The sequence below is a fragment of the Loxodonta africana genome, chromosome 20 (assembly GCF_030014295.1).
Source record: "Loxodonta africana isolate mLoxAfr1 chromosome 20, mLoxAfr1.hap2, whole genome shotgun sequence".
In the NCBI taxonomy this organism is placed as follows: domain Eukaryota; kingdom Metazoa; phylum Chordata; class Mammalia; order Proboscidea; family Elephantidae; genus Loxodonta; species Loxodonta africana.
Genome location: NC_087361.1, coordinates 17,210,170 through 17,225,415, shown reverse-complemented (window position 1 = coordinate 17,225,415; position 15,246 = coordinate 17,210,170). Strand labels below are relative to the sequence as shown.

The following is a 15,246-nucleotide window of genomic DNA, read 5'->3' as shown; positions in this document are numbered from 1 at the left end:
TTACTTCTGAGCTTTTCCTTTATTATAATCAAATTGCATCATAGCAAAGTTTTTTTTTTTTTTTTTGGAAAATATTGTGGCAACCCCCCCCAAAAAAAAAAACAACCTGTTGCCGTGGAGTTGATTCCTACACATAACATCTCTATAATCCCACTATCTATAATAGGACAGGGTAAAACTGCCCCGTAGGGTTTCCAAGGAGTGGCTGATGAATTCAAACTGCACACCTTTGGTTAGCTGCCGTAACTCTTAACCACTGTGGATTGAAGAATTCATAGCAAAGCTCTTTATAAACTTGTTGTTTTTTTGTTGTTGTTAGGTGCCGTAAGGTTGATTTCGACTCATAGTGACCCTGTGTGCCAGAGCAGAACTGTCCCGTAAAGTTGTTAAGGCTGTCATCTTTTATGGGAGCAGATTGCCAGGTCTTTCTCTTGCAGAGTTGGTGGGTTGGAACCGCCAACCTTTTCGTTAGCAGCCAAGCACTTAACCGCTGCGCCACCAGGGCTCCTTAGAGTTACATAAGTGTGATATTATTATCAATTAGTTATTGAAAGTATATTAGTAAAATCATAATTGTTTTTATAAATCGGATATTTTTACACTTTAGAATAATACTGATGAACAATTTAAAGTAGCAATAAATTTAACTTAGCAAAAGACCTAAATTTGAATCCTGGCTATCTGTGTGAGCTTGTTCAAAGCGCTTAACCGGCTCAACCTTAGCATTCTTTTATTACACGGGATTGGTATGATAATATATTAAAATTATTTATTCATTTGTTAAAATATATTGAATGATTTTCATGAACCAGGTACTGGTAATATCTTAATGTGAATGAAAATAATATGTATAAAATTTTAGAATAAGTTTTTTTTATCTAACCCTTGATATACATATATAGAGAGAGAGAGAGAGAGAGAGTACAGATTTTTGTCAGAAATAGCTAATATCTTCAGATCATAGCTTTTTTTCCTGTGAAGGGAAAACTATTTGTCTAAATATCAATATGGGCACAAAAGAATACTTCAAGTTTTTTTTGTTGTTGTTAATCTGAAATACACACGTCATGATTTAAATCTGCAGCAAAAATGCCAGCCAAACAATACCCATCCATGCTGACTCCAGCTAAAGTGCACCAACTCTACTGGAAAACCCTGACAGCTGATAAAGAGCAGAGATAATAAATAGCTACCTTCAAGGGCAGTAGTTCAGTGAACGATAAACTCCATTTGTTAGATTCACTTTTTAAACTCTATTCACATACAAATATGTTATTAAAATTTATTTAAAATTACAGAGAATATACATATATAACAAATGGTTTTTTCACAGCCTACTAAAAGGTATGAATCAATAAAATGACAAGGGCTTAAACAAAATGTAACTTCTACCTGTTAAGAGGATGTCAGATTTATTTGTAACAAATCCACTGTTTTAGAAATTATTAAGGAACAAAGCAATAATTTCAATTGCATAACCATAGTCTCATGTGGTTAAGTTGAAATGGTGACTTTGTCATGAATTAATTTAAAAGGGGCACGTTTACCCCTATATTTAAAATGTCCTTGTATATAAACAGCCATAGTATTGCTCTTGAAATTAGTACAGAGTCAGGGTCTCTTTTTGTGTTGGCAGAGTGACTAGCTGATAGAATAATGCTAGCTATAATAATGGGTAAAAAAAATATACATGAAAGACTGCAGAAAGTAATCATAAATTTATTCTAGTTAATGTACCAATGTGGACATATCATGTTGCCACCATAGGACTCTGCTGCCAGCAGTGTTCCTATTATTCTCTCCATTTTCTCCTAGAGCTAACCTCGGACAACTCCGCCATCGTCATAGCTTTGATACACCCGCCTTATAGGGAATAGAGCACAAAAAAAAACAAACACCAAACTCATTGCCATCGAGTTGATTCCAACTCATAACAACCCTATAGGGCAGAGTAGAACTGCCCCATACCGTTTCCAAGGAGACCCTGGTAGATTCGAACTGGCAACCTTTCAGTTTGCAGCTGTAGCTCTTACCCACTGTGCCACCAAGGCTTCTAAAGGAAATATTAAATCGTATAGCCTACAGAAGGAAACCCTGCTGGCGTAATGGTTAAGAGTTCCGCTACTAACCAAAAGGTCAGCAGCTTGAATCCACCAGGTGCTCCCTGGACCCCCTAATGGGCAGTTTTACTCTGTCCTCTAGGGCTGCTATGAGTCGGAATCAACTCAATGGCAGAGGGTTTGGTTTGGGTTTGGTTATAGCCTACAAATATCAAATATGACCTTATTCACTGGCAGGGATCAGCTGGTTACGAACTAACAAAAACCCTACACATGCTGGCACAGGTCTAAGCTTCTTTACTAAGCAGTTAAAATTCTTCTGATCTCATCGAGGACTTTTTAGCAAAAAAGAGGAATTAGAAAACAGTGATGGCTAGGAAAATAATAACAACAATAGCAGAATATTACAGTGAGAGCGAAAAGGTGCAACACTTAAAAAAGGCAGGGAAGGAGAGGACAAAAGCATTTTGTTGCATGTAAAGTCAGAATGACATTTGGTTAGATAAGAAATAAGTCAACTTGCCAACATGTTATGGGCTGCTACATGCTAGGAAATCCATATTAGAAAAACAGTGATAGGTAGAAGAATACATCCCACTTCATTTTCATGATCCTCTGTAACATAAGTACTGCCCATGCATTGTGAATTTTGAAGCGTCACTATCTTGGTAATACTTATTACAGAGTTCCACACAATTTAAAGATGATCAGCTTTACAGCCCAGAAAGATTCTTCAGTTATTAATACAATGGGGTCCCGTAAGGAGGTTTGAACTGCTAAGACACAATTGTATCATTTTAACTAAAAAAAAAAATGGGATAATTTAGATATGATGGCTAATTTTGACTGAGAAAGATTCTTACTTTCCTTTTGAAAGCTCCTTTGAAAAAATCTGGGATATTTTAAGTATGATTTTATTTAAACAGCAATGTCATATTTGTCCCTAGTTGGAAAAAATAAAACCTCTAATATCATAATGGAAGTTGATTTTAAATATCTTTTTAATAGTAGTGATTCAATAGACAGCAAAATGAATGGAATTTTTAAAAGATGTTTATATCTTGTAGAACATGAGCTAAGATCTGATTTTCTCATGGAGTGTGTCAGGAAACTATGATTAAATAGCACATGCACATGTGGGAAATCATTTCATTAAGATATCACAAAATATTGTCTCAACACATAAATATGACAAATCAGTTATGGTACAATTAAAAGAAAACATTAGTCTTTGTAGGCTAAATAAGTTTGGCCTAATAAACTTAACCAAAAAAAAAAAAAACTCGTTTCTGTCAAGTCAATTCCACTCATAACGACCCTATAGGACAAAGTAGAAATGCTTCATAGGGTTTCCAAGGCATGGCTGGTGGATTCAAACTGCAGACCTTTTGATTAGCAGCCAGAGCACTTAACCACTGTGCCACCATGGCTCCCAATAAACTTAAGAGATTAGCTAAAAATATTATCTTTAGTTGGGATTACTGGAGCATAATTTGAATACCACTTGAAAAAAAGAATTTAATGATGAAGAAAAATTTGTACTAAATTACTTTCAGCTTTCAATTTCTGTGCTGTCCAATTTATATGACATTGAAAACTGCTTTAACTTTCTACATACTGGAGAGAACAATTTCAATTACGTAAGGTTTTTAAAAATTCGTTTTGAAGTATCTCAAACACGTTGGTAAAGGAGCTTTCCTTGGAAATTCTTCGTTGAAGACTGTAAGACATTTCTGAATAAATACTCAATTTTCTATAGGACTTGAGGCAAACTTCACACTAGCAATTGAATTGTGTAGCACAGATGTATTCTGCTTAACCATTTTGAATTAGCAATTTGATGAGCTGTCAAATCCTAAGGATGTTGATGAGTATAGCATGTTGAAGAAGCCCTGTGAGATAGATACCTGCTTCTGTACTTTGGAGCATAATTGACCGCTGAAAGGGAGCAAACATGTTTCTACCAAATTCCAGGTGTTAAAAAAAACTGTATTGATTTCCCCTGAAAATGGAATACTATTGTCTAAATTTCTGAGATTCTGATCAAAAACTTTTTTTTCCATTTTGACTTTCAATGCTTTTCCACCAATTCCAGCTGTTAGAAGTCATAGGGAAATAAATGGTGGTTGTTGCTGATTATGAAATGTTTTCTAAGGCCCCTACTATTGGGATCAGTCAATTCACTTGACAATATTTTATTTTTATCTGGGGCTCATTTTGATATATAACAAAAACCTTCTGTGGAGGGTGTAAAGAGGTTTTTATATGTCCATGCAGTATTAGTATAAAGATGTTTTTAAAGGTGGTCTTTGTGACAAGAAGTTTGTCCGTGAATGATATGTATCTTGATGCTACTCGTATTTTAATGGGTTTTGGTTGTTACCTGGCATAATTTTTAAAATGAGATTCTGTTTGCATTTTCCAAAGGTGCCAATGGTACATAAAGGCCAAAATGAAGTCTGAAGAGAGAAGGAACCACTTACAGAATGGGCACTGTAAGTAGAGCAGTGACTCTGGCCGAGGCTGTCAGTCACCCCAGTGCTTCAACAGCTCATTTTAAACTTTCATCCGTTGAGTTGAGAAAGACAAAAGAAAAATCACTTTCAACCTTTCAGCATTAAGACTTTTCTTGCTTCCAGGTTTGTCACAGAAATCACACCTGCTTCTCATTAAATGATATTACCTTTTCCCAATTCTGCTTGCTGGAAACGCGACAGACTTGGCTAAAAATACAAGTTGACTGATTATATCTAGTTATTTACTACTCACAGTGCTCCAGAACGTGAGCCGATTTTATTTAGTGGAGCATTCCAAACCCAAACCCACTGCCGTGAATTCGACTTCGACTCACATCAACCATACAGAAAAAAGTAGAGCCTCTCCATAGGGTTGCCAAGACTGTAATTTTTTTTTTTTTTTTGAAGGTTTACAGAGCAAATTAGTTTCTCATTAAACAATTAATACACATATTGTTTTTTGACATTGGTTGCCAACCTCTGTAAATCTTTATGGGAGCAGACTGCCACACTTTCTCCAGCAGAGCAGCTAGTGGGTTCAAACCACCTACCTTTTAGTTAACAGCAGAAGGCTTTAACCACTGTACCACCAGGGCTCCATAGAAATATTAAGGAGTCATTCCTTCTTGCAAGAACTGTCATTTAAACACAAAACAAATCAATTTACAATTCATTAACACTAAAAAAGAAAATCAGCTGCATACTCTTAGAATATGTATGAAATCCTTGTGCTGACTGAAAGGTTATATTCATTTGAAGGATCTCTTCCCAAACAAACTATAATTACCACTATAGTTGGTTTGATAATTGCCACCTTCTCTTCCCCCCAAAAAAAAAAAATTTTTTTTTTTTTTCTTCCCCAACACCTACCTCCACCTCCACCCCACGATGCAAACTACTTTGTCAAGATTGTACCTCTATTGGAAACCCTGATGGTATAGTGGTTAAGAGCTACAGCTCCTAATCAAAAGGTCGGCAGTTCAAATCCACCAGCTGCTCCTTGGAAACCCTATGGGGCAGTTCTACTGTGTCCTGTAGGGTCTCTATGAGTCAGAGTCAACTCTATGGCATGGGTATGGGTTCCTCTGTTGCGAGATACTGAATTAACAAAAAAGTGATGTTCACTAATCTAACTGCAGTCTAGAGATAATATGTGAAGCAACTAATTTGCTCATCTTTTGTTTTATGGAACCCTGGTGGTGCAGTGGTTAAGCATTTGGCTGCTAACCAAAAGGTCAGCAGTTCGAACCCACCAGCTGCTTCTTAGAAATCCTATGGGACAGTTCTTCTCTGTCCTATAGGGTTGCTATGATTTGGAATTGACTCGATGACGAAAGGTTTTTTATTTCATACTGAACAAAAGGAATAAGAGGTTTTTCAATCTGTATCATCTTCCAGGCCAAAGAAAGGACTTAAGTGGAGAAATAATAAACTTGCAGCATGGTTTCGGGTAATCCTAAGGATCACATGTTTCTCGAAAAGTGGTCTAATGACCATGTATGCTAAAATGTTTAACCCTAACTCCCCAGGGTCTGATTCAGTAGGTCCAGGATTGGGCCAAGACATATTCATTTTTAGTAAGTTCTACCAAATTATTGTTTTGTACAATAAATTTGAGCCTCACTGCTTGGGAGAGGGAGGAAGAGGAAGAGCTGAGAGAGCTGATGTCTGGCATGGGAGACCTGCAGATGCTGCAAATAGATGCAGAAACTTGGATCCAGACGCGTGGAAAGATGACATGCTGGGAAAACTCAAGATTCACTATGGGGTGTTTTTTACTGAGATGCTAAGGAAGAAGGTACTCCTGAAGTGCTTACTGTTTTCCAACTAGCAGTTTAGCATAAATGAAACCAAATGGATGCAGCAAGAAGCAATGAAAATAACCCAAGGCAGGAAAGGAGGTAGAAGAAAGAATAAGGATAACAAACAGAAGCTTAAGAAGACAGTGATGAGTTAAATTAATAACCAGATATTCAAAATTAGAACTAAGCTTGAGTTTTTTTTTCTGTACTACATACTTTGTGTTTACAAGAAAAAGTGATATTAACTAACCAATCTATGCTGTCGAAATATGTATTACCTTAAAAAATGGAATGGTTTCATTGTTAAAACCATGTATGAGCTAATAAATAATATCTAAAAAAAAAAAATTTTATTATCTGTACCTAAAGTAATGTTATCAGCTTGACCGTATTATCCAATTAAACCAAACCAAACCCATTGCCATCAAGTCAATTCTGACTCATAGCGATCCTACAGGACAGAATAGAACTGCCCCATAGGGTTTCCAAGGAGCGGCTGGTGGATTCGAGCTATTGACATTTTGGTTAACAGCGAGCTCTTCATCACTGTGCCACCAGGGCTCCATATATCCAGTTAGATACCACTAGTCATCTAGTAAAAAAGCTTGGGTGGCACAACGGGTTTACGATTGGCAGCTAACCTGAAGGTTGGTGGTGTGAACATACCCAGCAGCCCCACGGGAGAAAGTCCTGGTGAACAGCTTCCATAAAGATTATTGTTGTTGTTGTCGTTGTTGTCAGGTGCCGTTGAGTTGGTTCTTACTCATGGTAACCCTAAGTACAACAGAATGAAACACCGGCCAGTCCTGCGCCATCCTCACAGTTGTTACGCTTGAGTCCATTGTTGCAGCCACTAGGTCAATCCATGTCTTTGAGAGTCTTCCTCTTGTTCAATGATCCTCTCCTTTACTTAGCATAATGTCCTTCTCCAGACACTGGTTTCTCCTGATAACATGTACAAAGTACGTGAGACAAAGTCTTGCCATCCTTGATTCTAAGGAGCATTCTGGCTGTACTTCCTCCAAGACAGATTTGTTCATTCTCCTAGAAGTCCATGGTATATTTTTCACCAACACCTTAATTCAAAGGCATCAGTTCTTCTGTGGTATTCCTTATTCATTGTCCAGTTTTTGCATGCATATAAGGCGATGGAAGATATCATGGCTTAGATCAGATGCACCTTATTCCTCAGAGTGGCATCTTTGCTTTTTAACATCTTCGCTTTAAAGAGGTCTTGCAGCAGATTTGCTCAATGCAATGTGTCGTTTGATTTCTTGACTGCTGCTTCCAGGGGCATTGATTGTGAATCCAAGTAAAACGAAATTTTTGACAACTTCAATCCTTTCTCTGTTTATCATGATGTTGTTTATTGGTCCAGTTGTGAGGATTTTTGTTTTCTTTATGTTGAGGCTTAATCCGTACTGAAAGCTGTAGTCTTTGGTCTTCATCAGTAAGTGCTTCAAGTCCTCTTTCCATTCAGCAAACAAGGTTGTATCATCTGCATATCGTAGGTTATTAATGAGTCTTTCTGCAATCCTGATACCACATTCTTCTTCATATAGTCCAACTTCCTAGATTATTTGCTCAGCAAACATTGAGTAAGTATGATGAAAGGATACAACCGTGGTGCACACCTTTCCTGATTTTAAACCACGCAGTATCTCCTTGTTCTGTTTGAACGACTGCCTCTTGGTCTATGTACAGGTTCCGCATGAGCATAATTAAATGTTTTGAAATTCCCATTATGTTATCCATAATTCGTTATGATCCACACAGTCGAATGTCTTTGCTAGTCAATAAAACACAGGTAAACATCTTTCTGGTATTATCTGCTTTCAGCCAAGAGCCATCTGACATCAGCAATGATATCCCTTATCTCATGTCCTCTTCTGAATCTGGCTTGAATTTCTGGCAGTTCCCTGTGGATGTACTGCTGCAACTACTTTTGAATGATCTTCAGCAATATTTTATCTGTGTGATATTGATATTTTTGATAATATCCACGTTCTGTTAAATCACCTTTCTTTGGAATGGACACAAATATGAATCTCTTCCAGTCAGTTGGCCAGGTAGCTGTTTTCCAAATTTCTTGGCTTAGATAAGTGAGCACTTCCAGAGCTGAATCTGTTTGTTGAAACATCTAAATTGGTACTCCGTCAACTCCTGGAGCCTTGTTTTTTGCCAATGCCTTCCGTGCATCATGGACATCTTCCTTCCTTGGACTTCATATGCTACCTCCTGGAATGATTTTGTGTCAGCCAATTCTTTTTGATACTGTACTTTGTGTATCCTTCAATCTTCTTTTGAGGCTTTCTGCATCGTTTAATATTTTCCCCTTAGAATCCTTCAGTATTGCAACTTGAGTCTTGAATTTTCTCTTCATTTCTTTCAGCTTGAGAAATACCAAGTGTGTCCTTCCCTTTTGATTTTCTAACTCTAGGTCTTTAAACATTACATTATAATATTTTACTGTGCCTTCTTGAGTCGCCCTTTGAAATCTTCAGTTCAGCTCCTTTATTTCATCATTTCTTCCTTTCACTTTAGTTACTCTACATTCAAGAGAAAGTTTCAGAATCTCTTCTGACATCCATTTTGGTCTTTTCTTTCTTTCCTGTCTTTTTAATGACCTCTTGCTTTCTTCATGTGTGATGTCCTTGATGTCATTCCACAACTCATCTGGTCTTTCGTCATTAGTGTTTAATGAGATAAATCTATTCTTGAGATGATCTCTAAATTCAGGGGAAATATATTCAAGGTCCTACTTTGTCTCTCATGGACTTGTTTGAATATTCTTCAGCTTCAGCTTGAACTCATATATGAGCAACTGATGGTCTGTTTCCCAGTCGGCCTCTGGCCTTGTTCTGACTGATGATATTGAGCTTTTCTATCACCTCTTTCTGCAGATGTAGTCGATTTGATTCCTGTGTATTCCATCTGGCGAAGTCCATGTGTATACTCACCATTTATGTTATTGAAAAAAGGTATTTATGATGAAGAAGTCATTGGTCTTGCAGAATTTTATCATGTGATCTCCAACATAGTTTCTATCACCAAGACCATATTTTCCAATTACTGTTCCTTCTTTGTTTCCAACTTTCTCATTCCAATCACCCATAATTATCAATCCATCTTGACTGCATGTTTGATTAATTTCAGCCTGCAGAAATTGGTAAAATCTTCAATTTCTTCATCTTTGGCCTTAGTTGTTGGTGCATAAATTTGAATAATAGTCATATTAACTGGTCTTCTGTGTAGGCGCATAGATATTATCCTATACTGACAGCATTGTACTTCAGGATAGACCTAGAAATGCTCTTTTTGACAATGCATGCAACCCCATTCCTCTTCGATTTAAGATTCCTGACTCTATGGGGCAGTTCTACTCTATCCTATAGAGTCGCTATAAGTTGGAATCGACTTGACGGCAGTGGGTTTGTTTTTTTTTTTTTTTTGGGTGGGGGCATAGTATACCATATGACTGTCCAATTCAAAGTGGCTAATGCCAATCCATTTCAGGTCACTAATGCCTAGGATATTGATGTTTATGCATTCCATTTCATTTTTGACAACTTCCAATTTTCTTAGATTCATACTTCGTGCATTCCATGTTCCTATTATTAGTTGATGTTCATAGCTGTTGCTTCTCATTTCCTCAGCAAATGAAGGTCCTGAAAGCTCGACTCTCCTTTGAGGAGGCAGCTCTTCCCCTATGGTATTTTGAGTGCCTTCCAACCTGAGGGGCTCATCTTCTGGCAATATCAGACAATGTTCTGCATGTATTCGTAAGGTTTTCACTGGCTAATTTTTTCAGAAGTAGACCACCAGGTACTTCTTCTTAGTCTGTCTTAGTCTGGAAGCTCAGCTGAAACCTGTCTACCATGGGTGGCCCTACTGGTATTTGAAATACCAGTGGCATAGCTTCCAGCATCACAGAAACACACAAGCCACCACAGTATGACAAACTGTGGGATCTGTAAAAATTACAGCCAAGAAAACCCTATAGAGCAGTTCTGCTCTGTAACACATGGGGTTGCCAGGAGATGATGGCCAACACGAGAGGCCGGCTCACAACAACAACAATCATCTAGTAACAGCTACTGTGGAAAAGGCAGAACACCTAGGATTTTAGTTTATAGTACACAGTCTGAAATCACGACTTCTACTAAATTACAAAAATATCACATAGACCATGAAAATAGAGGTCCAGACTACCTGTTCTCTTTTCCTCTGGCCTAAACTTTGTGAACTCAAGAAAAGCAAAAGCATTTCAGAATTATTGTCAGATCAAAGTATACTTGGAAATATGCTTTTCTGGTGTATTATGGGAAGTTCTAATCTCCTGGGTCCATAATCAGTACTATGAAGACAGTAGGCAGAATGTAATAAAAGCAAGAAATAGGCATCAAAGAACTCATGAAGCAAACCACTACTAATAATGGACATTTCATCGTCTCTTTCAAACTCATTTTATTATCTTATATTTGTTTGCTTTTGAGATTAAATTTCTCACTATATTTCTAAGGAGACCAAGACAATACTTAACTCTGGGTATTGCAAATCTTTCAAAACTAAAGAGCAACAAAACTAAATGTCATCCACTGTGCCACAAATTTAGCATTTGTCTTTTGATCCCTGCTAATTTGTATTCAACAAAGGTTTGCTATGTGCTTATTATCTGTAAAGCAATACCTAAGTCATTTGGAAAGATACAAAGATGTAGAAGAAATGATCCCCTGTCCTCCAGGATCTAGCAAGCTAAACTGAAAACAGACCAACAAGCAAACAGAAGAATATTCCTCAAGCAGTCTGTGATGGCTTCAGAGACACACAAATGAATATGTAAGCATACACACTCACATGTCCAAGGCATCCCTGTTCATCAACCTAACAGCTCATGGGCAGTGAGCACTGCACCCCCACCAGGGTGTAGCAGCCGTTGCACAACCAAGTGAACAGATGTGAGCCTTTGATGCTCATCTCTTACTCCAGGTTAGACAGGGAGTCATTCCTGGACCCTGTGCAATTTGGCATGGAAACAACTCCAAGAACACAGGAAACGGCCAGTGTCCTTAGTAGCTTTCCCTGGCACTGTGCCATGAGATCTGCTCTTTCCTGCTTGAGAGTTTCTGAAAGTCTCCACAGCTGGGCTTATGAGTTTAGGAAAATCAAGTGCTTAGAGTACAAAGAGTCCAGGAGGATCTCTAAGGAGTTTGCTTGTTTTGAGGGGAGACTTATGCCTCATTTCCATATGAAACTTACATCTAAGTTAGGTCAGATGTGAAATGTGTGGGTGTCAGTAGATGTGGGAGTTAATTAAACGTTTTACAGAAATATATAAATGCAATTTCTATAACCTATCGGCTCACTCTGTACAAAACCACCAGATCATGTTATATTAAGAGTTAGGTAAAACAAGGTTTGACCCCAAGTACTTTAAGTTTTAATACGTGTGTGGGGCAGGTGGGGGGGAGATAAGGGTCTTAGGAAGAGAAGAGAGAAAAGCTCGAGTAATTTAATAATAATGCTACTTCATTATGTCACTCCCTATTTTAAATATTTGCAAAATGTGTGGTTACTACAATCTTTTGTTCAATCTTTTATTTTGTTGCAGTACACTTCCCAGGAATAAAAACCTACATTGATCCTGATACATATGAGGACCCATCCCTAGCAGTCCATGAATTTGCAAAGGAGATTGATCCCTCAAGGATTCGCATCGAAAGAGTCATTGGGGCAGGTAAACTTAAAATCCATGGTTCTGAAGAAATGACTCTTTAATGGCTTTGTTACTGGTCTATCCACATTATAAGTCTTAACAGTTTTAGTCACTGAAAAAATGTAAGACACAGGAGTGTAAGCAAAATCAATTATCTTATATTTCTAATGCCATTGAAAAAACTATAGTAAGCTCCATATTCAATTTCCAAACAACGAGAAAAGTTATAAAAATATTTTTGGCATCCTATAGACTTCTTTCATTATGGAGATAAATTACAGTGAAACTAGCATGTTTCAGGGATTTATTTTGAAAATGAAACTTTGGAAGTTAGTCACAAGGTTATTATAGGTTTCCTAAAGTCCTACCATCTACAGACATACAAAAAAAAGATGAAATTCCAACTCATAGTGACCCTGTAGGACAGGGTAGAACTGCCACATAGAGTTCCAAGGAGTGCCTGGTAGATTCCAACTGCCGACCTTTTGGTTAGCAGCCATAGCTACTGGGTAGCCACTGGGCTACCAGAGCTCCAGATTTTTAAATACTCAAAACACTGTATTATCAAATCATTATGGATAAGTATAAATTTACTGTGAATCAGCCCCCAAGAATTTACGTTGTAAATTAGTTAAGGGTAGAGGCTAAACTGTTATAACAGAGACCCCAGGACAAAAATTTATTCCTCTTCTGAGTACTTGACCTGAGGTGAGTAGTCCATGGTGAAAAAAGTTCTTTCAAGGACCTGGTTTCTCCTACTCTCTGCTCTGCCTTCTCCTAGAAAGCCATCCTTCTTTGCATGGTCAAAGCTGGGACAGCAGCACATCTGACTTCCAGCCTCTGGGAAGGAAGTTAAAAAAAAAAAAAGAGTTCAGTCTATTTGGCTTTGTCTTTAGGTCAATAACATGGACATTGCAAACACATCTACTCATATCTTATTGGCCCAAACACCATCATGTGGTCACACTTAGATGCAAGAGAGTTTGAAAATACCATCTCTGTCAGAACAGCCATCTGTGCAGCTAAAAGGGAGAAATCTATTGCTAAAATTTAGAATGGAGATTGGATACCAAGGGGAGATTTGGCCTCCTGTAGATACTGGATATCTGTGTAGTCCTTGAGAGAGAGCGTAGCACACCCAAGTGTGACCATTTCAGCCCTGCATCATGTCTTTGCAAAGGCAAAAAGAAAGCAACTGGTTATCTTCCGTCCCTTTTAAAGGCCTTCTTTTCCAGGGCCCAGCACAAAATGAAAATTGGGATCCCATGTTAAACATTTAATAAGAATTTCAAGGTGATGACAACAGAACATTAAACCAAGAGCAGTGCCCTTCTAAGCTCAAGGCTCTGTGTGACTGCGCAGGTCACATGCCCATGAAGCTGATCAAGTAGCTGCTTGGTGAATTAGTGCTACTGCAAGAATTAGTGCTCCTCAAGAATTCCAGGGATGTTTGGAGAAAGCTGTTCCTGTTACTTCATTCTATGCGCTAAGGACAGCCTCATGTACACAGGCCAGTGTCCCTTAGAGAGCAGATGCATGGATCCTATGCAGTTTATCCTAATGCTCTCAGCCAACAAGGCTGCCTCATCCAAAAGATTCAGAACCTGGAAAAGAACCACAACCTCTATCCTCTACTGCTGAATAAAAACACACTAACAAGCATTAAAAGCAAAATTGAATAAAGTGAGTGTATTTATTCATCTAGTTTTGGGGCTCATTTTCTTAAGATAGCAAAGGAAAGGAGGAGACAGGAAGTTAAATACTTTCCACTGCACACTGTCTTTGAATTTCTTCCTCTGGCCTCTGAGAAAAATTGACGTGTCTTTTGATAACGCACTGTTCAATGATGTTCTTTTGATAACGTACTGTTCAGTAGTCATATTGTAGAAACATATTCTGTTGTAGTCCTTTGTGGATAAACTCCAATGTCTGAAATTACAGTGTTGAAAGATAGCGTCAAGTATCTGTAGTATAAACAAAGTAAACTTTGCTTTAGGTTTAGTTTTTTAACCAAAGAATAAATTTTGCCCTAAAAAAAAAAAAATACTGCCAGAAAGAAATAACTATTAAAAAAACTATTTTAATATCATATTTCTTCTGCTCTATCTGAACTCTAATAAGTCATAATGAGCTTTGTTTCATTTGGCAAGGACAGAAAATTTAAACCATATAATCAATCCTTTATGTCAGTGTCTCTTTTATCAATCTTTATTCCTCTTTGATTATTTCAATTTTCAAACAATATACTCTGGGTCCTTTTGTGGTCAGTCTTCAGAACGCTATTAAAAATAAAAGTATGTCATGATACAAAGCTGTTGTAACATAACTTTCCTCTTTGTGCTCCCATCTAGTACTGCTCTGTTAATAAACGCCTTTAGGCCATGTTCCTAAAACTCCATCTGTGTGCGGGAAAACCTAGTGAATGTGTTTTCCAGGGCTCTAGTTGGTAGACACAATATATAATCATTAAATATTTCTTAAACAAGTTATAAGAAAGGAGCCTAAAAATCACCATATTAATATTTTCAGAAAGAAAAGAGCATGGGAAAAATATCACACCTGACCCGTCACATTTCTTAGCATATTCACTGAACAAATGTTTATTAGATGGTTAATGTTTGTTTATAAAAGTACTGTGCTAATGACATGTTGTCATTATGATCATCATATATATATATATATATATATATATATATATATATATATATTCAACATTTTCTACAACCTTTGTTCTGGGACTTTAGACTTTATAAAAATCCAAATACTATAATTGACAAAACCTAAGAAAATTTAATGAATCAGATTGTCTAAGCTATACATATATATTTAAAATCCCCCATCTTTCACTGTAAATTCTACTTTTTTTTCAATGAGTTTTTTAGGACGCATACATACACATATATATCACTATTCTGTTTAATAGTGGCAGCTTATCTTTGTTCATCAATACAGGCTTGAATTTCCATGAAAATGCACATTTCCATTTAAATGAAGTGAGCAGCCCTGTTGCATAGGAGACTATCAAGATCATCTATCTCCTTTGAATTTTTTGCATCATAAAATGAAATACTGTGGCCAGAGGACTGTAAAACAGAAATTCCCAGGCTAAAAGAGCCAAGTCAGATTAAGATAAAATCATTATTTTACACATA

The 15,246-nt window shown here is 37.2% G+C and overlaps 1 protein-coding gene across 1 annotated transcript in view; it reads left to right on the top strand.

The window, feature by feature from the left end:
- EPHA6 (EPH receptor A6) overlaps positions 1-15,246 on the top strand; it is a 1,103,076-nt gene that overhangs the window by 796,666 nt on the left and 291,164 nt on the right. The window contains 2 exon segments of the mRNA XM_003410340.3: positions 4,488-4,555; positions 11,990-12,115. Of these exon segments, the coding sequence (XP_003410388.1) occupies positions 4,488-4,555; positions 11,990-12,115 (194 nt within the window).